The sequence below is a fragment of the Mastacembelus armatus genome, chromosome 10 (assembly GCF_900324485.2).
Source record: "Mastacembelus armatus chromosome 10, fMasArm1.2, whole genome shotgun sequence".
NCBI lineage: Eukaryota > Metazoa > Chordata > Actinopteri > Synbranchiformes > Mastacembelidae > Mastacembelus > Mastacembelus armatus.
The window spans coordinates 2,944,844-2,972,714 of NC_046642.1; the positions used below are offsets into that span (position 1 = coordinate 2,944,844).

The following is a 27,871-nucleotide window of genomic DNA, read 5'->3' on the forward strand; positions in this document are numbered from 1 at the left end:
AGCTGGCTGCGTTTGGTGCAGAAGAAATAAATAAAGGATTCACTGCAAAACAAAAGGAGAGCATTTAGAGTTGGTCCTGAATTTTCACTTTAAAACACACTTTTATTTTTCCCTTGTCTGTCTTTAAATAAAAATCATGAAAACGACATGTCTTGGGATTTTCACAGTAAAAGCTCAGTTGTGTCTACAAAGGCCATGTAAGCGGCTTGAGGTCCGTGCACATTGTGGGTTTAGTGTGTTTCCCACTGGCAGCATCAGAACCCTCAGCAGCACCGCAGCGCCATCTAGAGGTGATTGATAGTTTCTAATCTCTGCCCACACTTTACCCCACAGTACTGCTCACAGACTGTAGGGGGCGCACCGAGAGCACACCCGACTGTGCTGTCAAGGGGCAACTACTGGCACCCCCTGCAGACACAGAAACTACATCCTGTCACTTCTAGTGACTCGCCTTTTACTATTCGGGAATCCCCCAAAACACAAATTCAAGCCGAACCTCGAGCTGGGACAGGCAGTGGAACAGTAAGACAGAGTGCAGACCTGATCTCTGTGTTCGTCAGTTTTTCAGAGTGGGTTCACTGTCATGGTCTTCAAAACCAGTTCTGACCTCTCAACTCTGACAGAAGGGTAGAGCAGCAGAGTATAAACAAACCAGTTAATATCATCCTTCATGTACATGAACGTTTTCAGGAGAGAAACAGTTTCACAGAATAACACACATCACGAACCATCAACAAACCAGTTGACCACTGTTAGTCACACTGGGACCAGTTGGACAGTGGAGTGGGACGACTGGAGACTTTTCCTGCAACATATTTCAGTCAAAGATTTATTTATTTTTTTACTTTGGGTACATTTTATTTGTCCAGTCTAACTGAATTTAAATGTTAATACTGACATGTTTCTTACAGACATTGTGCTGAAACCTCATGAGTTCCTCTCACAGTTTAAAAAGTCAAAATCAGGAACTTTAATAGTTTTAAAATAAATTAACACGTGTAGAGGCTCTAACATACGGGAAACAATAAAATGCAGTGACACTGAAGAGAAGGGTTAAATAGACAGTGCCAGTGTGACAGTCACTATCACTTATTAAACACATATTTACAATAAAAAGACATTTAATCCATCTGTCACCATTTAAAACTGGAACCAGTTTTTAATAGTGTTTCAGAAAGTTTAAATAAAAAAAATAAAAAAAACATGTTGATCCACATATCAGCAGTTTCACTGCAGCTTATGTCAAATACATGGACATGGTTTCTATATAGATATGCAGATTATGACAGACGTGTGTTTAGATAAATCACATGATGTGTCTCAGCGCTCTCATAGCTTGGTTCTGGGCCTCAGTGTTCAGGGTTCTGGATTCAGGGTTCTGGTTCCCTGTCATTGCTCTCATAGCCTGGTTCTGGGCCTCAGTGTTTCAGCAGCTGTTTCCACAGCTGCAGCTGCAAAAAGCCACTGTCCACTACTTGCTCAGCAGCAGACAGACACAATCAGAGACCAGCTGGTGAACATAGTGGAGCATTTAACAGCTAAAGAGCCAGAGATTTACCTCAGGAGGTGGTGGAGACCAAACCCAGAGCAAAAACTGAGACAAAACTGGGCTGAGGTTTAGCTCCACATGGATCAGCAGGTCGGTCTGGAGACATGTTCACTACATGCTAAAATGTGTTTTTGCTGATAAATAGTGGACCCAACTGTGATGTTACTGTTGGTCCAGTCCCTCCTCACATGCTGTACTTTAACCAAATCCCTCTCAAAGCCTCCTGTGTTTACACAGGTGAGAAGGATGAACCCTTTACTGGGTTCTCAGGTGAAGTTCCCTGACTCAACCCAATGTTGAGTCAGGGTAATGTCTTTCTTCTCGTGGTTCTCTGGGTAATGTAGGCAGCAGGTGTTTAAAAGGAGGCAGAATGTCTGGAATAAAAAAAGACAACATCTCTGGTTATGCACTGATTTTGATCCTTTGTCTTCTGAACTGTCCATCGTGAGTCTGACAGAGTTCAGAAGCAACATGTTTCTGTGTCCAAAGTCCACACTGGCTGCATACAGTGTGGACTTCACCACAAACCACCACTGTGTTTACAACCACAGCACTGGAAACAAACATGAAACTAACAGCAAGTGGCAGAATGTGTCTTGTGTGCAGTTGTCAGTCTAGTCGTTACTCCTGTTCTTCACCAAACTCCACCTGCACCTCCTGCTTCACTGCAGACACTACCTCCTCAGGTGAGTCAGGTGACCTCTCAGCCAATCAGTCTCTGCTGCTCCTTCATCCCCTCACTGAAAACTCTTCATCTTCCTTCTCCTTCACCTCCTATCCCTCTCCTCCACCTCTCCTCCACCTCCTCTTCAGTCCTGTTTCTCAGACATCATACGGCTTCTCCCCCTCCTCTTCCTCCTGCTGCTCCTCCTCAGTCTTCTTGGTGAAAGCAGACGACAGCTCCTGCAGTAGCAGCTCCTGTGATGGAGTACAGCCTCCCTGCAGCTGCTGCATCCTCCTCGGTGCAGGCAGTTGGGGGGCGTCTGAGTCCGGAGAGCTGCAGTATGCTTCTCCATCACCTCCCCCACTGCTTCCTGCGCTCTGCTCATGAGTCCACATGGAGTCGGGGATCATGTGATCCAGATGTCCTGTTTCCAGGGGAACCAGTCTGACTGGCAGGTGGTCCGGGAGCTCCTGGGTCTCTGCGGCGCTGCTGGACAGGAAGCTGGTCTCCAGGGATTTGAGGACTTGCAGGCCAAAATCTCCAACCTCTTCATAGAGTGGCTCTGGCAGGTCAGGAGACTCTGAACGCTCCTCGAAAGAGTCCTGCTGCACCTTCATGGGCTGGACACAAAGAAAGATGCTGGAAAACCCCAAGAAATCCATGTTTCCTCTGAGAAATGTGTACTATCCACAAAGTACAAAAATAAAAGTCCAAAATACTCACAAAGTACATGGAGAGAGTCCTTCTGTCGTGTAACTTTCTCTGTAAAGAAAAAAATATTTAAAAAATTAAAAGTAAAAAAGAACAAACTCATCAGCCTGTCCTTTCAGAATAAAAGCTGAAAGATTGTTTAGGTCTAAAATCTATGTGGTTCAAGGATTTTCTAGAAAAAAGTGACATAAAAAATGTTGAATTTTGGCCCATTTTATTTTATTCCTGTCATTTCAACGTGTCATCTCTGCTTTACTTTGCAGAAACAAAGTGAGTCTGACCAGCGTCTGATTGGCTGACAGCATGCTGTGGTTGCTCTCGTTTCCTCGGATGGGGACGAGCGGCATCGTGCCGAACTTCTGTTTGGAGATATCTGCCGAGGAGTGCCGCCTCAGCACAGGGGGACCCGGGTCATCATTCTGGAAAAAAAAGCAGAAGAAGTCCATTATGAGCAGGAAACTGACTGAGGACACTGGGAGTTCCTGTTTCTCGCAAATTATTCCAAATGTAACGTGTGCTGAAGCTGACCCTAGTCTGAAACTGACCTGAGCTTTGAGGAAGCTGGTGATCCAGTCCCACAGGTCGGCCTCAGAGCTGCAGCACAGATACCTGAGCCAGAGAAACCAGATCTGATTAACATCACTGATCTGAACAAAGCACAAACACAGCAACAACATCCATTCATCCACTACAACAGGTCTGTCTCAAGTTTTTCTGACTTCTTCACATTTGGAATGAATCAGCCAATCTGGAGCTTTTATCAACGTAACTAGCGTTTGTGTTTGGACCAGATCAGCACTGGGTTTTAAAACAGGAGGCAGAGATAGAAACACTGACAGTAAAGAAGAGGAACACTGATACTTACAGCTGGTGTTTATCAGACATCACTGTGAACCCCCATCTGCAAACACATCATCAATATTCAGTTTTATCAGGCCCAAAGCATCGATTCCCCCCAGTCAGCTGACGACTCCGACCTGTTCCAGAGTCAGCTGAGCTCCCTGCCTGTCACAGTGGTTAACTGCACCACTGACCTCTGACCTGAACCAGTCATGGCAGTTTAAACCCTCGGATACTGATCTGTGGCTGCAGCATGCTCTGCTGCCTGGGCTGCGATTTGTTTTTTAACTGTAGTTCATTTACTTCATGATGAATCTTTAATATTTGTAACAGTGGCAGCAGCAACAAGAGAGGATGTAACACCAACTATCACAGGAACATGAAGTAATAGAATACAATAATAATTAATAGAATAATTAATAATAAACCAAAAGGAAATATGAAATCCAAAGAATAGCCAAAAGATGAGCTGCAGTACGGTGAGCTAACTGTGTACTACTGTGTTTTTGCAGGTGAGCTTCTTGTTACCTGGTTGGAGCTTTCAGTTTCCTGCGGATGCCGATGTAGATCCTCATGGACTTCAGAGACCACTCCTTCTCTGGTTTGATACTCTGAACAACGACACAGAGCAGTCAGCAGACTGTTTACTGGTTTACTGGTCCAGATAGAAACCAGTCCACACTCGTACCTTCTTGTCTTTGAGCAGCAGCAGTTTGTGCTGTTTGATCTGAAACGTCCTCTCCTGGAACTTGTTCCCCTGAAGAAGCTTCGGAGGTTCCTCACGACACTTCAGCAGACCGACCTTCATGATCTCACTCTTATAGGCTGAGCACACAGACAGGCAGAGAGAGAGAGAGAGAGACGTTCAGGCACAGGGACAAGCCGTCTGGACTGAGCAGAAAACATGTTCATCTGGGTCTGGTTTCTGAAACAACAGTATTAGTTTCTACAATAGCCCAGACCTTAGAACAGAAACCTACAGGTAAGGATGTTGATGCCTTCTCCTTTAGGAACCCTCTTCACCACCAGGTAGGCCGAGCTCGGGTCGGCCATCTTGCACCACTGCAGAGCCTGTTCCAGGACTTTCTCTTTGGGATGTAATGGACGCTCTGCAGCAACAACAACAACCAGTCAGGGGGGAGGATACAATCTCCCAGGGTCCCTGAACTAGACATACAGTCCAGATGTGTCAGAGAGAGGTTTTAGTCTAATCTCAGACCAGGTGTGTCGGACAGAGACGGGTTTTAGTCTTATGTCAGACAGAGAGTGTGTTCAGGTGTTTTGGTGCTCACCCAGCTGTCCGTCCTCAATGGCCTCAAATGTCATCCAGATGTCTTTTTCTCCAGCTGGAACATTCCTCATGTACAGAACCTGATTGGTCAGCTCCTCAGCGCACATGGTTGGAGACACCTGAGGTCACACAGAGTCACACCTGAGCATGACCTTCCTGTTTATCCAGGCATGAATTCAGTCGTATTAACGAGTAACAGTAAGTTAGTAGTAGTAGTATTAAAAGGTAATAGTAAGGGTTAGTAGTATTGGTAGTATTAAGATTCCAGACTTACTTTGAGAGTAATGCAACAGTCTGGGATCTTCCTCTCCAGGTAAACTTCGATGATCAGATCACCAGCCTGAGACAGCTGCACACAAACACTCCATCAGACCTCAGCACTTATCAATACCTCACAGCAACTGTGATTACATATAGCTTATATTGAATACTAATCAATACTAACACTGTTGGTAGGAATTAGTAGTTATCAGCCTACATCCTACTACAGACAACTGCATGCTTTGAAGTATTTCTGAGCTCTCTATTAATTATTCTGTGGAGTCTCTGCAGTAAAACTCCAGCTGTGCACCTGAGTGTCCTTCCAGGTGGTGATGAGGCTGATTTCCAGCTCGATCTGAGTCTGATGCTCCTCATCGATCTGGAACATGATCAGAAATCAGAACTTTGTCCAGTTTGTAACAACACAAAGACGATATGAGCGGCGCTGCCTCAGAGTCGTACTCACATCAAAGACATACAGGTAGTTGTCTATCAGATCCTCCACGATCTTCACTTCATGCTCTCCCTTCCCGTCGGTCTGGAACAAACTCGGAGCAAACAGTAGCGACAGGTTCTTGGTGCACATCTGGTTCAGATCAGCACACTTCTGGACCCTGAGAGGGAGGACAACAGCTGTTACAGCTGCTGCTCCAGGTACGACTTGTACTACAGCAGACTGAGGACTCACCTGTACAGGTGACTGATGAGTGCAGCCATGGTGGTCCTGTTCACTCTAGGGAGACTCTTGATGAGCTCCTTGTAGCGGTCCAGCCTCTGGCTCTTCTGAGGAATTTCTGAAGACACAAATTCAGCTTAATGAGGCGTTCAGAGTCACAGTTAACCTGTAATACACCTCCCTAAGAAACAGGTTACAACAAATCACTGAATAACAAAATTACTACAGAGTGAGAACCACTGTACCACCAGAGACAGTGCAGAAGCAATAAGTCTGCACGTATGTTTTTATAAACATGCATGTACATTTTTGTAAAGTTTATATGTCCATAGTTTTATGATTAAAAAAAACTGCCTATATCCATAATTGACATAAAGAGCGTGAAGACATGTTGCTATTAAAGGAAGTAAATATCACAGATAGTTTGTAAGGGCATAAAACAAAAATCTACGGGATGAAAGTAACACCTGAAAACTCTAGAAGTCCAAGACAATAAAAGGATGCTCAGAATCCAGCACCCAAACAGGGACTGGCCCTGAACCCTAATAAAAGACACTGGTTTTCATTAAACTGGACTCACTGGCAGCCTCCTGCCACAGTGGGTGTAGGTCAGCCATGAAGATTGGGTCGTCAATTTCCCGGAAGAACCTCTTCAGGACGTCCGTCACATCCTCAATGAAGTGGTCTCCGATCCGCAGTTTGACGTTTCGAGCATCTTTACGAAACTCTTCCATCAGCAGCTTGATCCTGGACTTGGCTCCGTTCTTCCTGTAGATCCCCTCATGGCCCAGACCTACAGAGCATGGTCAGAACATCACTACACACCAAGACAACCTGCATCTGTGACTAAACTACATCAGTGAAAGGATCTGCACACAGACTGAAGACTTTTCCAGCCGGTCTAACTCCTGCACTGATATTATGACATGCAGGGTTTTAAATAAGCAGTCACAGAAAACCTCGGACGGCTAGTAATAATCACCACATGCCTGTGATTGGAGACCAAGAATGTTATGGACTTTCTACTTCTTTAGTGCTCTCATCAGGAAGTCGGTTTTTTTTGGTAAAATTAATTTTACTACAAACTTAATAAGCCCAGTGAAGAAGTGAGGATGATAAAACTAAGAGGACTCATGTTGCCTCTGAGTTCTGGGTATGATGAACTATGTCCACACTTCACTGTGACTGAACCAAACAAAGCTGGCAAACCTTCAGGTTCAGCACTGAAGACCAAAGCCTTCACTTCCCTAACCCCACACTCCTCCTCCTTACCGTACTGAGTGATGAAGGCGATGCAGCTGTCCACAATGATGGGGATGTCGTTCCTGCTCAGCTGCTGCTCTCGCAGAGTGTTTCCTTTACCGCCGGCCGCTCGCTGGATGTCCGAGTACCACAGAGAGAAATCTGTGCGGCCGACCCCCTGGAGGTGGATTGTCCTGATGAGGGGAGGAAACAAAGTGATGACTAGAAGTGAATAATATCGAAAATGAACCAGCATCCAGCTGTAAAACTCTTCCTCTCACCTGCCCTTCTCTACTAAAACCAGGATGTCTTTCTTCTCGTGGTTCTCGCTCTCTGAAGTTATACCTTCAACACAGACACACAGTTTTCTATAAATTGCTCAGACTCCATCAGTCAGACATGGTGTGTTTGTAGACCAGGACCAGGACTCACTGAGCTCCTGCAGGCGGTTCAGGTTGATGATGTCCTCGGCTGCTCCGTCATTTTGGGGACAGATGAAAAGGTTGGACTTCTGCAGGACAAAGTAGGCCTCCTTCCACTGCTGAGGGTCCAACATGGCTCTGTAGCGCAGCAGGCCAATACGCTCAAACTCCCGGGTTAGCAGGCAGTGGCAGCTGAGTGGTGTCGCAGCCTGATGGCAGACAGCAGGATGTGAACATTGCATCAGAGACGACAGAAAATATGGAGATAATTCAAACATTTTGAGAAATATGATGGTCGGTGCTGAGAAGAAAAGTGAAGTTCTGACCTTCCCGATGGCTTTGGTCCAGCTGTGCAGAGTGTCGGCCGTCTCCAAACCAAACTGATACAGTTTGTCTGAAGTCAAGTACAACTCAAAGGTGTAACGAAACCTGACAAGGACAACAGGCGTTTAATGAAACTCTAGTTTCTAAAACCCATTCATTCATCATTCATTAATCAAAGCAGTCAGAGTATAAAACCATCCGATAAGTCAAACCGCACCTGTCGATGAATCCGTTGTTGTTGCTGGACGAGTCGGGGCGGCTGACTCCTAAACACATGATGTCTTTCACACTGATCTGCATGCAGGGATCAGTTGATCTGTCCGACTCGTAGAAGAGTAAAGACTGATCCACCGAACACCAGAACTTCTGGAAGTCTGACAAGATGACAGGACATAGATCTGTGATCTGTTCATCTCCAGGAACAGGCTTTTCATTGTTTTACATCCAGTGACATTGGAAAAGCAGACAGCTCCATTTGTCTAAAGTAAACTCTCTGTTGTGTCATTGGTTTTAGTGCAGAGACACTTAAAGGACAGATTCCTCTTTAAACCTGAACCATCTGACGCCACCCCCCTCCCCCCTGACCTTCGTGGTCCTCCTACCTTCTCGAGTTTTCCTGGACAGTGTGCCTCTGTTGAAGCAGCCGGACTTGTACAGGTACCCAGAGTGCAGAACAGGTTGCATGATCTCGTCGTACACACTGGGGTCTGATGGGAGAACAGAACATTTCAGCTGCAGCCTCTTGTCCCACATCATATGGACAGAAACAGGCGGATAAATAACCTAAATAAATGTGTTGAGTTTGTGAGGAAACTGGCACAAAGTGTAGCAGATACAAGCAGAGCTGCAGGAACAGAGCTGATAACAGAGCAGCTACATCAGCCCAGCTGACCTAGAGACTGCCTCCACAAACAGACCCGACCTTCACCTGCTCTGGACTCCGCAGTCTCACATTTACCAGCACAAGATATGAGCATGAGCGATTACTCATGAACAGCAAGCAAAAAAAAACAAAAAAAAAACAGCCTGTGCTGTTGGAGCAGTACTCAAAAGTAGAGTACAGCAGAATACAGTAGAGTCCAAATCTGACATGGTTTAAGTACAGAACAGCAGAATACAGTGCAGTAGAGATCCAGAAGAGACCCAGCAGAGACCTGATGCAGTGCAGTGATCCAGCTGCTGCTGTCGGCCGGTGGCGTCGCCAGTGAGACAAGCTGACTCGGCCTCAGAGAAAATCTGAGTAACAGTTTTCAGGAGTGTCTGTTCAGAGACGGCAGAACACAGGACCTGGAAACAACAGAGACATTGACTTAAACTGACAAAAAGACGTTAAGGCCAGTCACTTTATTAAAAAATAGGCTTTCAGATAGAAAAGCATATGATCTAAAGTGTAAACTATTATGTTTATACGTGAGTTTCCTCGTGTGGAATGTAAACAATTTCATGTTAAGCGCATATGAAGCATTATTGTCAAATCTTGTGCCAAACAGCCTCCACTCCGACCTTGAGCAACTCCTCCTGGCTATTGAACGCGGGGTGGGGGAGGCGGTATCGTCCCTCTCTGTATTTCTGAGTGATGAACTCTCTCCTCTGTTCAGGTGAGGCATCGCAGTCCAGCTCCTCCGACACAGACAGACGAGCTGCCCAGAAATCATTGGCCCGGTCGTTCCCCAGCGTGATAAACAGCTGGCGCACAAAGAAAACACAGAATACGATTCAGAACAGACAAACAGAAAGCGAACGCACCTCCACCCAGCATGCAGTGGGTGAGAGGCGGGTCCCCCCAAACAGATTAGCAGTCCATCACAGGGCTGACACAGAGTCACACCAAAGTAGAAGTGATTAAGTGGTTCAGGTCTCACCTGGACAATCTCGTTGCTCCACACGCTGGTGTCCAGCTTCAGACTCTGGACTTTCGAGACCATTGTCCCCAGACCTCGGTGCTGCCCTGCACATGCAAATATACACACACACACACACACACACACACACACACACACAAACTCGCAGATGAATAAAGGCGGGGGTGGGGTATCTATGGTGACATGATGAAGAAAGGAGAAACCAGTGAAACGCTGTGTGACCACAGGTCTGTATGTCGGTGTGTGTGTGTGTGTATGTGTCAGAACATGTTGGATGTTTATTTCACAGTTTCGTTTCTCTTCATCCTTCTTTTTTACCCAGAATACACAGCTCTGAGCTGGTCTCTCATTCGGACTATGTGTGTTTGGGGAACTGTCAGTCCAAACCACCTGTTCTGCAGCTGTGAAACCCAGGCAGCCCGAGCCGTCTGGATACGACTCCTCTGCACTGTATTTTTGGAATCACCACCAACTCCATGGCCACCAAATCCCAATCCACCTTAACCGCCCGCCTCCCTGAAATTCAGTCATGCATGGATCAAACTGAAGTAACGTATGATCATCACTAAAGCCACAAAAATTCCTCCTCTGCCCACAAATCTGCAACCGTGGTGTGGTTCTGCAGCCAACTGTCATTTAAACATCACACAAGTCCCATCACCTAAACTGTTTTCTGTTTTGCCTCTCCTTTTCTGCTGCTGAAGCTCTGATCCAGACTTAACACTCCAGCTGCATTCTTTACTCTTCTTCCAAAGCACTTGACAAACATCCAGGAGTCTCCTGTCCCCTATTTCCCATCCCCCTATCCTCAATAACCCACATTCATTCAAAAACCCCAGAGCTGCTCTTTGTGTCGGAGTTAATGTTCCACAATAAATGTGCGGAGTGTGGTGTGTTTTTATGCTCAGCTGAAAGTGTTTAAAATGTCTCTGATGCCAATGGAAACATGAGACACAATGTGTTTCCTACTGCTGCTCCTGGATCCCTGAGGCGTCCTGATATTTTTTTATGATCGAGGAAAACAAAGCAACCACACAGTAACTCCTCCAGTAACAGACACCTGTTTGCCTCACTTCCACTGTAAGACACCTAAGGTGTATTCAGTTACATGTCAGGACATGAGCTCACACTTAAAACTTGGTTTATTTGTAACCAGCTAGTGAAACATCAAATCATCCATAACAATGAGGTCAGCTCCACCCACCTCCACCTCCCCCGCTCCGGATGTTTTCATGAAGAGCTGCTTTTGTTTGTGGAGCGGAAACTTTTAGGGAATCTGACCCCGAACATAAATGTGTTCCGAGTCCAGTTTCAAAAAAACAAAACACAAAAACATCCAGACAGACCACAAACCTCAGGTGGGATGAGACAAGAACCACACCTGGATGATGACACACGCACACAACTATTTCTCTTTATTAGGACTCGCACATACATAATGCATTTCCTAGACCCTTACCCTAGTCTAACCATAATTCTAACGCCAAACCTAAAACCAAGTCTTAACCCTCAAACAGGAGGACCAGCTAAATGTCCTGATTTTGCCAAAATGTACTCATTAGGATGCAGTTCTGCTCAAAATGGTCCTAACAAAGGTAGAAATACAAGTACACACAGACGGATCCGGCACAGTGACAGATTCACCTGTACTGAGTCGTGTCTCCACAGGTATTGAGTGTTGTGCTTATGTTTTGAACAGGATGATGTGTTCATTCAGCAGCACACACACCTTTACTTTGTCTTCAAAACAACAGTTTGTGTTTGTCCCTCCCCATAAAGCAACAGTTTCCCCAGTTTACTGTGGGAAAACTGGACTGGTCTGATCCTGAGTCAGAATCACAGGACACTGACTCAGCTGTCCACAAACGTTTGACCTCAACTTATTCTGTGTCACTGTTTTATGGCCTGTCAAAATACTTCTGGACATATCCTGTATCTTAAGAGCCCATTTTATTGGTGTTCTGGTTTCGCTGGGCTGTTGCTCTGAGCTGACGGGGGTTAAACTCTCAGGGGCTCCTACCTGCACAGTTCTTGCAGATGACCACACACAGGTTGATGGAGGCCCAGTCTGGGTTCAGGGCCTTGCAATCAGCACAGGTTCTATTGGATCGGTTGGACCAGATCTTCTCGGCCACCTCGTAATCCGACAGAGTCTCTGCGATGGACTCCTGCAGGGCCTCCATCCAGTCCCGCTTGTCCCGGTCCGACTCTGCCGTGAAGCTGAGGAGGCAGAGCAAAGGTCTGCAGTGAGGCCTGGTGGGTGGTTGTCATGGCGACAGCATTTTAAAGAGAAATCCTCTTTCTGAAGTCTGCGGGTGTCAGTACTGACTTCAAACCAGAGCCCTGGACTGACAGTGTGAAGCTGAGGCCACACGCTGCAGAGCTGCAGGGAATTAGCTGTAAGCAGCTTTTTCTGCTTCGCTGACCTGGTTTTTTTGGACCAAGAGTCAACCCACATTTGCCTCCCAGTTTCATCAACAGAGCATGAAACTAAATGCCTGCACATGAAACATCTCACACTTCAAATGTTACGGATTCTTCATAGTCAGGTCAGAAATGTTTTCAGGTTTGAGAATTTAACAGAGCTCCATTACAGCAAAGATGCTTTTAACTAGAAAAGAGAAAACCCTGCCCTCAGCCTTGTTTATATATAACAAGTGCTGGTGGATGAAACTTTCAACTTTAGTGTTTCTATTTAGAGATCGGATTTAGGGATCATTCATTCGTTCATTCAGCTGAACAATATTAACTACAACGAGGGCCTGAAAACACAAAGTGGGCTCTGACCAGTTTTCTGTGTCGGCCTGCTGCAGACAGAGTCGAGGACACAATACCTGAAGCTTTTGTATGGCGTGATCAGGTCGAAGCTCTTGTTTTTCCCATCTCTGATTGTCGATCCTCGAGCTTCAATCACCGTGATCCCGATGCCGTTACGAAAACACTGCAGACAGGAGGCATGTGTCACTGAGCTGCTGCCTGCTCATCACAAATATGTCTGACTGACTGAAAATCACTGGCTGAGCTGCACACTCACAGCAGATTTCAGTTTTTTTAAACTGGCACAATTCTAAATCAAATGTGGCACAATCTGATGAAAAATCCTCAAACACGTCTGATGTCGAAGCTCAGTGGCTGACAGGTACACACAAATCACACCTGTCCTAGCTCTCACCTGTTCGCTCTTGTAGAGCCAGATCTGGTCCGTGTTGATGGCGGCATACACTTTGGACTTGGTTCCTTTTAGCTCCAGGACTCCGTGTTTCTGGCAGTGAGATCCAGGACCGAAGCGGCGCCGACCAAACACCAGCTGGTCTCTGACATGCTCCTGTAGTGTCGTCACCCAACGCCGCCTCAACACTGGGACATAGGTAGACAGACAGAAGCCAAAACTCATCATCGTCATCATCACCAACAGCAACAGCAGCCTCTTGTCCATGAAGCCATCCCGTCTTCCTCATGTGACCCACATGCTGACATTTGTGTGACTACTTTTGTATTTGACCTGGGGCATTATGACAGACTCCTGCCCTACACGCCAGCAGGCATGATGGGTACTCACTGACTGACATTATGACAAACTGTTTCCTGGGTTAATAAAATAAAACGTGTGGATCACAGCAGCTAACACTGAGGAGCACTGTGTGTGTTTACCTTCGTTATCTGTCCTGAAAACAAAGATTCTGTGACTCGTCACAATTTCAAATTTATTGTCTTTGGCTGGGCGGGCCATCTGGATGGCAGCCAATGGGATCACTCCTTTGGGGTAGACATCCTGAAACACACGTGAGAGGAAACTTCAAAGCAAAGATCTGCATTTATCATTTGCAGCAGGTGCTGCCTAAGAGGAGCACCAGGTACGTTACTCTGGTTAACTGGTCCAGAATCATTAACGGGGTGACTGAAACTATTTCTTCAGCAAGAAAACAGCCTCTGGGACTTTCTCGCCCAGAATCAAGCCTGTCAGATAGAATTTACTTACAAGTGATGCATCAGTAAATAAAGACTTTCTTATGAGGCCCCTGCTGGTTTGGATCTGAAACAGTACTGGTGACCATGCCAATGTGCAGAGACTAAGGAAGTAAAACCTGAATACAGGGCTGCAAGTGGCTTTTCAGTCCCACATCCCTTTAACAGTGTTTCATACTGACAGGCTGGGCTATGGGCTGCTCACTAGGAAAATAGTCAGGGTTGATGTTTGACGTTCACAGCTTGGTTCCCTTTGCTTTGCAGACTCAACACAAATCAAGTTGAATAACACCAGTGAAAACTTCTCAGTGATGATAAAACAAGCCACCACCTTCTCACTGCCGAAGTACATCAGGTTTTTGCCGTCAAACTTCACGTAGCGTTTCTGGAAAACATAGTTCCTGAAATAAAAACACACATGATCAATTTTTATCACCTAATCAGACAAACACACTGTTCACTGTTAGTCAAACTGATTCTGAGATGCTGCTGTGCTCAGATTTTGTTTTTTGGCTCAGACCGGTTTCTAAGCTGTGCTGAATCTACAGACTACACACAGTCCGATGTAAAGACACGATAAGAACTTTCAGTTTCAGGTGGAAACAAGGAAACAGAAAAGAAACACACACCGGGTGGAGGATGAAGAGGAAGCAGAGGATGAAGAAAAGGAGGAAAGGAAGGTGATGAGGCAGAGACAGCTCCTCGGCAGGGAGGGGAGACAGGGAGAAGCAGAAAGGAGGCGTAGCAGTGCCACAGGCACTGACCTCTGACCCCTGACAAATTCAACACACACTTATTCACACACAAAGACATAGAACAGATCATTATATTTCATGATTTAGACTGAAGGTGAAAATTTAAACAACTAAAAACCATTTTTGGGACTGTAAAACCTCTTTAAGAACCTCTGAAACTTATCTCTAGATTAACTTAAAGACCACTGGAAATGGCTCAAGGCCCCTAGAGCTACCCCAGAAACCTCTGGAAGATTCTCAAGGATGACTGCAAACCCCTCAACACCCTCTGGTCTACAACTTGAAACATGTAAAAATCAGACGCACCCCTGTGGAGACAGCTTATCCAGCCAGCCGCTGATGATGGGCGGGGCTCTCTCGCTCAGTGAGGTGTAGCTGGCGTAGGGGGAGATGATCAGGTCCTCGTCAGGCTCTGAGGGGAAGGTGTGGGGGGGCAGGGAGAGGTATCGCAGGGTGGGTGGAGCTTCTCCAACGGTGCTGTAACCCTGTGAGTCTCCGGAGTGTAGCGCCTGAGACAAACGTTTTGTCCATGACAATTTCTGGCACCTGAGTGGACAAATAAAACTTTATTCACACACACGGTTTTGCATCACATACAACACTGAATATTTTACAGCATATTACCCATGATCCTCTGCATATTTTTCCTCGGCTTTCCTCGCATCTCTTCCCTCCAGTCGGCTTCTCTCACTCTGCAACATAAAATATTACAAGAGCAGGTTTCTGTCATCATGGGCTGGACATGTCAAAAGGTTTAGCCCCACGACTCTGCTTGCATTTGAATTAACATCGACAGGGTGAACCTGCTGTGGCGGATCAGGAACCATTAAGGACCTGGTGTAACCCATTTAATTTTTCTAATGAGCAAGGTAGCACCTGTCCCGTTTGTGGTGCTGTCTCACCTCCCAGACATGATTCCTTCTGCTTTGGAAAACGGTTTCACAGTACGGGCTGATCTCCTCCTCAGGGTCGTCTGTCGAAGCTGCCAGCGGAGGAACAGGACACACAGTTATCTAGTTTACTGTAACGTGGTCAGCAATCCAAACCCTGACCAGTTTCACCGTGACAAAAACACGGCGCTCGCTTTTCACTTAACTGTAAACTCTTAAACAACTGCAGAGAGATGACCACAACAGGAAACGAGTCCATGTCTGTACTCACCTCGGGCCGATCCTGAAGAGTTGTTACTTAAAGTGCTGCTGCTGAAAACAAACAAACACATCAACAGGCATAAGTTATTTGGATATGCAGTTTGTCCTGGGAACACCTGAGGATCCTGGTGCCCACAACCTGGAACATGTCAAACTAATAACAACAAAAACTACAAGTGGTGCAGAGCTGAGACGTGGACCCGGATGAGTAGCAGATGGACGGATGATGGCTGTTACTCAGCTAAAACCAACAGCGTTACTGGGACCCAGAAACTCACTGCACCTCTTAAGATCAACTTCCCTTGAGCCCATTTCTGATCCTAAAAACTCTTTAAAAATCTCAAAGCCTTTTCTAAGAACCTTTAGGACATCTGTAAACACCCCAGGATTCTCAGAATTACCCTTAGGATTATCTGGAACGCCTCAAGACTCCCAACAACTTCCATCTGGTGCTGCCCTGATCTAACCAGGCCTTTAAACCTTTCATGCAGGAATTATGAAAGCTACAGTGAGGATTTTTATTGTTTTATTACTCTGGGGGGAAAAAAACACTGAACTCTAGTTGAACATGCCTTTATTGAATATTGAATTATCATAGTGGCAACTGTTCCTTAATGCTTAATAAGAAGAGTACAAACACAGCAAGACGGTAATTCCTACCTTTGCTGATGTGTACAAATCCACACATGGACTGAAACGCCAAGTGTTGCATATCATATCAGAGTCCAGGGAACAAAATGCCTAGTCCAAAAGATGTGTTATCCTTGAGAAAAAGCCATAAAACTATCGCCCTTCACTTTTCAGTCCTCACTAAAAAGTGCTAACGTTAGCTAACGTTAGCTAGCTTACTGCTAGCAAACGTTACTGCTTACTGCTGTTTATTCTCCATGTTGTTTTCGCTGTTTATTTACCTCAAACAGTCAAACAGGCGGTATATTTAGATTCTGTGGACTCTCGCTTTTCTTCTGCTTCAGTTTAATAAAATCCAGAATGTCTCCAAACTGTAGCTTTAACGTTAATGAAACAGACGCCGCTCAAACACTTTTCGTTTATTCCGCAATTTTCTCACGTAGCGCATGCGCTTCACGCATGTAGGCCGTTTGTAGTCCGGTAGTGGTAAAACGTGGAGTTTATTCAATCAAATATTAAAATCGATTATTAACTATTATGCATCGATTCAAAGTCGTTTTTAAGTGAATTAGAATGCATAGAAAAATGGCACTAGGCATGAAAGGGATAAATTAAACAAACCTGTGTGTTTTTCGTTGTTTTTCAGGATAATCAGATTATGAAGCACATCTGAACAACAAAGTAAATAGCTTGGCTGTGTGGACCCTGGTTTGGAAATGACCTACCTGTTCCTCTCAGGGTTCCTGTCAGGAGTTTGTCTGGGTGGAGTAGGAGGAGCTGACTCCCGCCTGCAGCAACTCCTCCCTCCACTAGGGGCAACAAATCCAGGTAAAGTGCCCCAGTAGATCTCATTAGAAACCATCTCAATCCCTCCTCTGGGTGAACCACAAGGTGAAGATCCAGAGAGCCTGCTGCTGTCAAGACTACCAGGACAGGAAGTCAGTGAAGACAATGTCTGGTTCTGGTCTGCCAGTACAGGTGAGAAAGAAGAAGAAGAGGGCGGGGACCCCTGGAACACGGAGGGGGGCACCCCACGGTTCAACCTTGGGGGTACAGGAGGTAACAACCCCCCAGCGTCTGATAGGGACAGGCTACGACAGGGCCTCATGCTTTCCGCCTGGCTTGGTCTTCTGCTGGGTGTGGTCAACTTGTCATCAGGTGTGGACGTGTTCTCTGAGGTCAAACCTTCCAAAACAGTAAAACAGATGGACTCCTGGGAAAGCCTCCTGGGTGGAGGCGGTACAGAGTCTGGTGTTGGACTGAAATGGACAGGTGTAGTCCTGCGGCGGTTGAAAACAGTCCTGGGCTTGGGAACCGGCTTCACTGTCACTCTGCTGCTGTTGGACTCAGAGTTTGTCAGCATAGTGGCAAAGTTTGGAGCCGAGCTGTTCCTGAACACCTCGAAGGCAACAGGTCCTGTCGATTGACGGGATGGCGCAGAGTTGTGACCTTGCTCCGATGTAGAAGTGCCTGTCACAGACTGACAGCGGTCACGTGGGAGATCTGGTATCTGATTGGCTCGTTGAGCTTCTGTCCTCTGAATGTGACTGACCAACCGTAGGATCCTTTTCCTGTGTCCTGTGGCAGTTATTCCTAGACTGACCAAGGCATCATGATCCAAGTGTGTGAAGTCTCCAGCCAATAGGAGACCAGCTTGATGGAAGGTGTCCAGGTACCTGCAATAAACAAATGTCAGTTTAGCAGGTTGTGTTTTGTACAGTGTTACCATTGAAAACCTATAAAATACTTTACCGTGGTACTGTGAACATATTCAAACCATCAATGTGGTTTCTGCGCTGAGTACGTAAGCAAGTTTTTAGTTAGTGGACACTGTTACCTCCGGTGTTACTGGGGCCCTGAAGACCTCAAGCTGTCCCAGCCTCCCAAACCAGGTACAGTATCAGAAGATTTTGCAACTGCAGGTCTGTCAAAACTCAATCACCCACACATACAAACCAGGGGCTGAGTGGTGGTGGTGGTGGTGGTGGTGGGGGGGGGGGGGGGGGGGGGGGCAGCCAATCTGTCACCAGACAGCAGCTGGATCGAAGATACAATGACAATAATGTAACAAGGCACAGCCCCATGCTAACATTACCCATGCTGCCCTGTGTGAACTGACAGCTAACACTTAGCATGCACTGGCCCTCTCCGTAGAGTTTTTATCCTCTCCATGCTAAACCTTTAGCATATGCTTCTATACTGTCATTCACAGGAAGTTTATTCGGACACTTCAGCCCAAGAGCCTCCAGACCTGGGAGTGTTTCCTTAAGCAAACAGCATACACAGCCTGCTAACACAGTTTTGAGTGGCAGGTTAAAAAGGTGCCTGCTATGTTAAGTGTTAGCGGAGTCTCTTGGCTGATTTAGCCCCAGGTGAAAACAAATCTTCATCACACAGAGCTAAAACTGATCTGCAGAGTCCCAGCCCCCGTCCTGACCTCTCCAGATGGATTGCTGCCAGAAGCGTCTCAGCTGGTGTGCTTCCATCCAGCGAGGCCATCACGACCAACATGGAGTCTGGATCTGGCTTCGTCTCCTCCACATCCAGGAAGCACCATGGCCATCACTGACCTACAGCTGGGACCGACAACACCTGCACATCTGGAGGAGACAAAGACACAGGACAACAGGTTCACGTTTAAATGCTGTGAACTCACAGGTTCTCTTCAGGTTCTATGTTCACGATCCGTAAACCTTTCTTACGTCAATAATGGCTGATGTCCATGTAGCCCGTACACACCCAGAACACTAACGGATGCATCCATAATGAATGTTCTCATTATGGGTTTGGACTGAGTGAAGGCTCATGGGTATTGTAGTATTTAGAGCCCATCACCACAGGGCAACAATACAGAATTTGGGCCCCACGGAAGAATCTAACTCCACAACCATTACATAATGTTTTTAGTCCTGGTCCTTCATGGCACCCCCACCTAAACCAGACTGACAGAAGCAAACAAAACCATAAAACCGGTGGGCAGAACCTGAACCTGCAGTTTGGTTAATTTAGTTTGTGTGAGAGAAAAAAGGCCAAGACTCATCTGTTCTGTGGTGGCGTTCAACAGGAGCAGCCTCCCCAAACCCCCACCCCCTGGGGGAAGAGCAGACTGCTGCTTTTACTGCACTCAGATGGCATCACTGTGACCTTTGACCCCCAGGACTCTCAACCCCCCTCCCAGCCAAATAAAACCACAGAAGAAGAACAAAACATGATGTCAGCAAGCGGACACAATAGAAGGATTGTTTATCAGCGTCTGCAGCAGGGTGACCTTTGACCTCTGTACAGACAGCACTGGAGGTTATTGTCGGGGGGGGGGTCTGCTCCTGCTGAACGCCACCACTGAACAGAGGCTCGGTCTGCAAAGGCCGAATGGACTATAACAAAATACACACTGTCTTGTCACGTGTGACGAGGGTCAAATCAGAACCAACAAAAAACAGAGACCCTACAGAACCCGAAAGAGAACATCTCACAGAGGAAATATTCTGCTCAACAGCTTCAGTTTCCATGAACCTGGAAGGCAAAAAAGCACTTTCACTGTGTCAGATCCAGTCGGTTTATTAGGAACCTCTGTGTCGGACCCAGTCAGTTTATTAGGAACCCCAGTGTCAGACCCAGTCAGTTTATTAGGAACCCCAGTGTCAGACCCAGTCAGTTTATTAGGGTTTGAAAGATTTCAGGAAGGACACTGGCCTGAAACTGGAAAAGTGAAGAAAAGTCTGTCCACAGTGGAGATGATGCAAAACACAGCTGAATTCACTTACAGATGTTTGGTGTGTGTCAGCTTTTGTGCCGTTTTGAAAAATGCTGAAGCTGAGAGCGACTTCAGTGAACAAAGAGCACCACACACACACAGGATGCAGGGAGTGCCTGCAGCGAGCCATGCTGCCCCAAGCTGAAGGGTGGAGGCTTTCAAAGAACAACTGTGTGTGTCTGTGTGTGCAGATTTCCTGAAAAAGGCTGGAATGTGTTGTGTTTTATGGACACCTCTTTCTGATGTGTCACAGTTCACAGACGAGCGGCCTGGTCTGAGTCTGATTCTCTGACGTTTTCCTTTCTCAGGTGCTGGTGATGAAGATAAAAACTCATCTGCTTCTAAATGCACATGCTTGAGATGATGTTTTTAATCATATTCTCAGAGTTGAACACATCTGAGGAGTAACAGCAGACACCCGGCTGTGTGACTCAGACAATCCTGAACGCTGCTGTGGACTGTGGAGGAGGTCTGCAGGCCTGATAAAGATTTTGCTTTGTGTTTTACTCTAACGCAGCTGAAAGGTCGATCCAATAATGTTCACTACTGTTCACAAACTAAAGAAAATACTGCGGTCTCAGTTAGTCCATCTAAGGGGGTTTCCTGAGGAATAAATAAAAAGGCATTAAAAGAGTTTAATATGACACAGTAAACATTAATGTTGTGACTCAGCCGCCCTGGTACAGATTGAGCAGCAGCAGGAAGAAGAGTCATACAGAAAGAAGGAGAAGGGACGGAAAACAGAGAAAAAGAAAAAACTGAAAATCCAACAGGACCACAGGAGTAAAAATAACACACACACACACACACACACACACACAGGTCAGCAGTCTCCAGCATGAAGACAAAGGCTGAGGAGGAAGTGAGTCACAGCAGCTTCCTCTTGTCGACCTTCTTCCTCCTCCTGACAAACCGGTTCTGTTCTGATCTGATCAGCCTCACACTGGATTTAATTATGATCCGCACATTAAAAGGCAGAGATGTTTTATTATTTCAAAACAAAGTCAAAGACCTGCAAACTCTGGATAGCGACTGAAACCTTTGACTCATCTGTAGACAGTCGGTACTGCAGAGGGTGCACCAGGTGAGATGTTACCTGTGTCTGGGCCCTCAGGAAAAACCTAAACCTCCTCTAAAATGAGCCTGTTGAAGGATATGAAGCTGCTGCTTATTTGAGAGATTCAGATTCATGAAGGCCACTTGAACAGAACCGGGTCTTTGCTGGTCTCCGGTGGGGGGTCTGTCCATAGATTCATCCAGAGAGAAATTCCCACAGGAAGAACTGACAGTTGATAATTAGACTGAGGGGACAGTCTAAACTCAGACCAAACTATCTGCAGGTCCCCAGGATGGCTCAGGACCACTACAGGGACCAGAAAACATACTTATGATTCCAGATTTCCTCTGAATTTTTTATTCTTGTGAAAACACTCACAGGTTAGTGGTGCCAGGCTGTAGTGAGGTTAGAGATGACTCAGACTCAGCAGTCAGTGCTGTTAGGCCGAGTGGATTCACCGGCTCTGTTAAGCCAAGCCTGCTCTGATCTCTGGCGTTCCTGAAAAACCACAAAGTGAGCCGTGACAGGAGGCATAAACAGGAGCGAGCTGGAAACCAGAGAGAAGTCTAATCTGAGAGGACGCGACTCAGAGAGCGGCCTGCAGGTTTTCAGGCAGGCAGGAAGCCGGTGAAGGCTGCAGATAACGAGCAGCTGAGGAAAAGCAGCAGGACAGAAACGGAGCAGAGGATACAGACACTCCCATCCTACTTCCACCGCGAAAAGCCTGCAGCCTGAAGAGAAGCTGAACACTGAGATCATTCAGATATGACATCTACAGTCAGAGTGTGAATTAGATCTGACCCTGGTAAATACTGAAGAAGTCGCTGCTGACATTTAACTTAGACCAGCATCTGGACTCAGACCTGCCCCACCAGCACCCCACCCCCGGCTTGTGGTTGTGGATCTGCAGTACAACAAAACACAGGATACAGTCGTTCTTGACAAACACACATCTGCACACTATGGAGAGAAGTACAAAAGGAGGGAGGAAAGGAGAGAAGTGTGAAAGGAAGGAGGAAAGGAGAGAACTGTGAAAGGAAGGAGGAAAGGAGAAAAGTAGAAAAGGAGAGAGGAAAGGACAAATTAAAGAGGGCGCGGGGAGAGCGAGGGTGGGCGAGAGAGGCAGTGAAATAACAGTGAGGCTCTATTGTGACAAACAGAAGCTGATTGTTCCAGAGCTGTGACTGGAACCACACACCGACACTCACTGGGAACACTGGGAGCTGTGGGAACACTGGAAATGCTGGGATCTGAAGGTGTGAGTGATGCTGTGATATAACGTGCACAGACATTATTGTGTGAATGCACGTGTTGCCTCTGTGCTGAGTTCATGTGCTGTGGGACAGAAGCAAGCTGAAACTTTAACTAAAGGAAATCAGTCTGTGCTGCGCAACCACAAATATGCTCCTGATTGTTGGCAACACCTCAGCTTGTAAAACAAACTGGAAGTCCTGCTGCTATTTTATGTCTTAATTAGCTTAAACTTTGAAGCTTAAACTGCTTCTGCACTGAATCCTGTATAGTGGAGGATGTCCGGAGCATCAGGGCAGCACCTGAATGCACCACACACACACAGAGTGCAGGGTATCATTAAGTCGGAGAAAAATGAAAATCACAGATCATTATGGGAGAGAAAGAAAAACAAAAGTGAAGTAAACGTCGTCACATGTGCTGCTGCTGATATCCCAGACTCTTCAGCTGTGGTTTTTACTCATGTCCCTGTTTATCCTGCTTCCTCACATCACAAAGCTGGATCAGGTTTGTGCGGATGTACTGGGTTTACTGCAGATGTACTGGGTTTACTGCAGATGTACTGGAGTTTACTTCAGATGTACTGGAGTTTACTGCAGATGTACTGGAGTTTACTGCAGATGTACTGGGTTTACTGCAGATGTACTGGAGTTTACTGCAGATGTACTGGAGTTTACTTCAGATGTACTGGGGTTTACTGCAGATGTACTGGAGTTTACTGCAGATGTACTGGAGTTTACTACAGATGTACTGGAGTTTACTGCAGATGTACTGGAGTTTACTTCAGATGTACTGGGTTTACTGCAGATATACTGGAGTTTACTTCAGATGTACTGGGTTTACTGCAGATGTACTGGAGTTTACTGCAGATGTACTGGAGTTTACTGCAGATGTACTGGGTTTACTGCAGATGTACTGGAGTTTACTTCAGATGTACTGGAGTTTACTGCAGATGTACTGGAGTTTACTTCAGATGTACTGGAGTTTACTGCAGATGTACTGGAGTTTACTTCAGATGTACTGGGTTTACTGCAGATGTACTGGAGTTTACTGCAGATGTACTGGAGTTTACTTCAGATGTACTGGAGTTTACTGCAGATGTACTGGAGTTTACTTCAGATGTACTGGAGTTTACTGCAGATGTACTGGAGTTTACTTCAGATGTACTGGAGTTTACTGCAGATGTACTGGAGTTTACTTCAGATGTACTGGGTTTACTGCAGATGTACTGGAGTTTACTGCAGATGTACTGGAGTTTACTTCAGATGTACTGGAGTTTACTGCAGATGTACTGGGTTTACTGCAGATGTACTGGAGTTTACTGCAGATGTACTGGAGTTTACTGCAGATGTACTGGAGTTTACTGGAGTTTACTGCAGATGTACTGGAGTTTACTGCAGATGTACTGGGTTTACTGCAGATGTACTGGAGTTTACTTCAGATGTACTGGAGTTTACTTCAGATGTACTGGAGTTTACTTCAGATGTACTGGGTTTACTGCAGATGTACTGGAGTTTACTGCAGATGTACTGGAGTTTACTTCAGATGTACTGGAGTTTACTGCAGATGTACTGGAGTTTACTTCAGATGTACTGGGTTTACTGCAGATGTACTGGAGTTTACTGCAGATGTACTGGAGTTTACTTCAGATGTACTGGAGTTTACTGCAGATGTACTGGAGTTTACTTCAGATGTACTGGGTTTACTGCAGATGTACTGGAGTTTACTGCAGATGTACTGGAGTTTACTGCAGATGTACTGGAGTTTACTTCAGATGTACTGGAGTTTACTTCAGATGTACTGGAGTTTACTTCAGATGTACTGGAGTTTACTGCAGATGTACTGGAGTTTACTTCAGATGTACTGGAGTTTACTGCAGATGTACTGGAGTTTACTGCAGATGTACTGGAGTTTACTTCAGATGTACTGGAGTTTACTGCAGATGTACTGGAGTTTACTGCAGATGTACTGGAGTTTACTGCAGATGTACTGGAGTTTACTGCAGATGTACTGGAGTTTACTTCAGATGTACTGGAGTTTACTGCAGATGTACTGGAGTTTACTTCAGATGTACTGGAGTTTACTGCAGATGTACTGGAGAGCTGCTACAATTAACTGATGAATCAATTAGCTGAAAATGTCCTTGAGTAATCGCTCCAGTGATTTTGAAACCAAAGTGTGAAAAAGATTGTGTCAGTGTTCTCTGTAAAGTGTTTTGACAAACAACTAAAGACAGAAACAACATTCAGTAATTAGCAGAGAACCAGAACCAGAACCAGTGCAGCCCTGGGTCTGGAAATCTCACATTTCACATTCATGTTTTCAGCAGATCAGAAACATTCAGGTGAAATCAGCTACACACACATTTAAAGTTTGGTGGTTTAAAGTGTTCCTTTTAACTCGGCTGTGTGACGACATGAGGTTTTCGTTTGAGCTTCCTTGGAGCCATGAAGCAAACGGAACAGCTAAAGAGAAGTGGCTTCAGTTTAACATGAAAAGTGAATCTGTGGCTGCTGCTCTGAGAACAGGCTGTGAACTGCGCGGACTGGCCCTTTATGTGGTCAGCTCAGTATGGGAAACACTATTTACATCACAGGAAGTTTCTACAGAAGACAGTTGGTCTGACTTCCTGTAACACTGGACGGACGGCAAGTGATGTAACTGCTGTCCTAATCAGCTGACTATGATGTCATCTGCAGGTCTCAGCGCCATCTCACCACGCCCACGCTGAAGGTGGAGGTGCAGGCCTCACAGGGTGGAGACATGACGACATAGGGACAGAACCTTTCCCCTTCTCCGGTGTTCACGTCAGTACTGACACAAACCACGCCCACACCTGCATACAACTGACTAATCACTGAGGGGCTGTAATGTCAGCAGGTTACTGAAACAGTCCAAGGCCTGAGAGATGTAGGGCGAGGGTTTGTGAATCAGACCTGAGGCTCAGGTGCAGCAGGTCTGCACTGTCACCTGTCAACAAACACTGAAGATGTAAACAAAGGCAGCAACTCAGAGACGCTGTTGTAAACAACAAACACGGTGGACTAAACTTTCCAAGGTCGATGAAACAGTAAGATAACTCAGGATGTGGATGCTCATCCAGAGTCCGCAGTGTCAGAGTCCGAGCTGCTGTTACTGCTGATCAGCCAGGAAGGACCAGAGCTCAACCTCGGCCTCCTGCCGCTGCTCCACCGTGTCCTGTGGGTCCTGCAGCAGCAACAAGCAGCTCAGCTTCAGCACAGACCCTGGGGACATGAGAAAACCCGTTGGTCCAGTCTGAAACTGAGGGACTGAGATTTGTTTTCACATTCAGGTCTGCAATCAGTTTCAGATCTGGATTCAGGTTGGATAAATCTCCCGTCCTGATCACTGTATCACGTTGTGGATCACTTCACCTGAGTGATGTCACGGTGACATCACGTCGAGCATTAGCCAGGTATGCACAGTGCAGACCGAGGTTGATTCTGAGCCAGAGCTGAAGCAGGAAGCTGAGTTTCCTCTCCACAGGATGTTTGTGTTGCATGTGAACACCCAGTTTCCCGCCCTCCTGAATGTCCCCTCGCAGTCTCCTCGGCGTCCCCCCAACCTGCTGCAGGCCACCTCCCTGCTCTGAACCTCAGACCAGGACGGTTTCAGGTTTGAACAGGATCTCGTTCTTTAAGCACTGACACTATGGACCAACTACAGCTGATTCCAAAAACAGTCCAGTGTCTAAACAGAGTCCAGAGCCCAGCAGAGACCACCAGCTCCACCCAACTGGGTGCACACCACCACAACTAGTCTCTTACTAGTCCCACATCCACATTTATCAGGCACAAACCTGCAGCTGGAGCTCAGACTGACAGAGGAACTCTGAAAACCAGAACCACAACATTCTCTAAATCCAGAACCTGCACAGACCACCACATTCTCTAAAAACCAGAACCAGCACTGGTTCTTTGTGGACCCAGTAAAGTGTTTTTAATTCTGGTTTCTGTGTCCTGCCTCATGTTTCAGTCACTTGGACTCTGAGTCACATCAAACATGTGTCATCCCCGCTGAGCCAGAGTCCAGATCAGGATCCAGAGACCGTGTAAAGACTCAGGCGGACAAGCAGCGGGACGAGCCGCTTTCTGCAGGATTCAGCGAGACTCAAACCAGATCTAATCAGAAACCACAAGATTTGAAACGTCTCACCTTTGATCCGGTTCAGTCTCCAATCCGATGCGGTCCGGCCTCTCTGCAGGACTGAGTCCCGGGAAATGAACCGGTAAAGTCCTGAACAGCTCTCGGTCAGACTGGGAGCTCTGGGAGGAGAAACTTCGCTCTGCACCGTAACGTCAAGTTACACCGGATAACGACAGCTGCAGCTTCCGGCTCCAATTTCACAATAAAATTAAAATACACCTTTTCCGGTTAGCCTCTTTTCTCTCAAAATAAAGTTCACAGTCGTAAATAAAATAAATCTGCTATAACTAAATACAACATGATAACACAAAATAACATTATATAATACACCATTACTGAAGGTAAATTAAAAATAGAAAAACAGGATAACAAATGTATTAGTCCAAATAAAACAGCACAAATTAAAATTGATGAAATGTATAAACTCTTGATTCAAAAGAATGTATGAAATAGGAATATCAGAGGCCTATATATTAAAATAATATAAATATTTTAAATGTTGTATGTAAGAGGCATGAAAGGCCACATGTTTATCAAAGTAAAATAGTAAATAATTAAAAATAAATAATAAAGTTAACCTCCTAAGACTCGAGCTTTGGTTTGGCTTGCAGTTTAGATTTCTTCTTGCTATTTGGGGTTAGGTGGAACCAATAAATATAAGATAATAACCAGATATTATCTTTGAAAATGAAGCACTTTGTGTACAACAGGTTTCAGTTACACAGAATTAAGTACTCATGAAGTTTTAATAGCAGGAAAGACTAAAACTATAAACTAACAGAGTTAAAAGTTGAGGACAAATCTGTGCTGGAGCGTTTATGTCAGTACTGCAAATTTAAACAAAAATCCAACATTTGTGAAAGTCCCAAAGAAAAGAAGAAGGGAGAACAGAAATCTGTGCATTATTCAGCTGGTGGTCTCCTACAGTGAGACCCTTAGATTGGGAACCGCTGGACTAAACTGTGTATACACTAATGTGCAGCAGATACAAGAGTAAAATACTTATTTTAATTTAAAAAGGTCGTATATGATAATAAATCAGAAGAGTCATTTCACCTCAGAGTAACGTTACTGTGATACTTCTATACTTTTTCTTATCCTCGTACTGAAGGATTTCATTTTGTGGTACTAGTACTTTGACTTGAGTTAAGGGCCTGGTCTGCAGTGGACCTGGACTCTTCAGTCCAGCAGGGAGGAAGTCCTCAGCGAACACTGTGTCCTGTCCTCTGATAGCAGTAAGAAGCTGGACAGCGGTGGAGTTTCCTCCTCGCTGGTCAAACAACAATCAGAGCTGTGCA

The 27,871-nt window shown here is 45.8% G+C and overlaps 1 protein-coding gene across 3 annotated transcripts; it reads right to left on the reverse strand.

The window, feature by feature from the left end:
* Positions 1-815: 815 nt before the first annotated feature.
* arap3 (ArfGAP with RhoGAP domain, ankyrin repeat and PH domain 3) lies at positions 816-26,724 on the reverse strand. Of its 3 annotated transcripts, none has more exons than XM_026331325.1 (35): positions 26,583-26,724; positions 18,782-18,944; positions 17,070-18,020; positions 15,725-15,762; positions 15,466-15,545; positions 15,188-15,255; positions 14,870-15,109; positions 14,140-14,209; positions 13,494-13,614; positions 13,015-13,199; positions 12,677-12,783; positions 11,863-12,062; positions 9,843-9,928; positions 9,484-9,666; positions 9,135-9,267; positions 8,583-8,687; positions 8,198-8,354; positions 7,983-8,085; positions 7,667-7,865; positions 7,516-7,579; positions 7,265-7,428; positions 6,573-6,785; positions 6,005-6,110; positions 5,783-5,930; positions 5,627-5,695; positions 5,330-5,404; positions 5,057-5,174; positions 4,745-4,873; positions 4,453-4,589; positions 4,293-4,375; positions 3,790-3,825; positions 3,470-3,533; positions 3,206-3,343; positions 2,937-2,975; positions 816-2,833 (listed from the first exon to the last, which is right to left on the reverse strand). In XM_026331325.1, the coding sequence occupies exons 2-35, from the start codon at positions 18,853-18,855 to the stop codon at positions 2,372-2,374; spliced, it is 5,145 nt and encodes a 1,714-aa protein (XP_026187110.1). In that variant the 5' UTR covers positions 18,856-18,944; positions 26,583-26,724; the 3' UTR covers positions 816-2,371. The 3 variants fall into 3 exon arrangements, with proteins under 3 accessions (XP_026187110.1, XP_026187108.1, XP_026187109.1); XM_026331323.1 differs by having other exon boundaries at positions 15,725-15,765; XM_026331324.1 differs by lacking the exon at positions 26,583-26,724 and adding an exon at positions 19,047-19,185 and having other exon boundaries at positions 15,725-15,765.
* Between the last annotated feature and the right edge of the window lie 1,147 nt (positions 26,725-27,871).

Bases quoted from the DNA above. Each gene is read 5' to 3' on its own strand.
- arap3 (XM_026331323.1), bottom strand. From the start codon at position 18,855: ATGTTGGTCGTGATGGCCTCGCTGGATGGAAGCACACCAGCTGAGACG. The intron at 8,688-9,134 runs GTCTCTGCTGGG...TTCTCCCATCAG, and splicing joins GGATCACTGCACTGCATCAG to ACCCCAGTGTGTACGACGAG. The intron at 8,086-8,197 runs GTGCGGTTTGAC...TGTCCTTGTCAG, and splicing joins AACAACGGATTCATCGACAG to GTTTCGTTACACCTTTGAGT.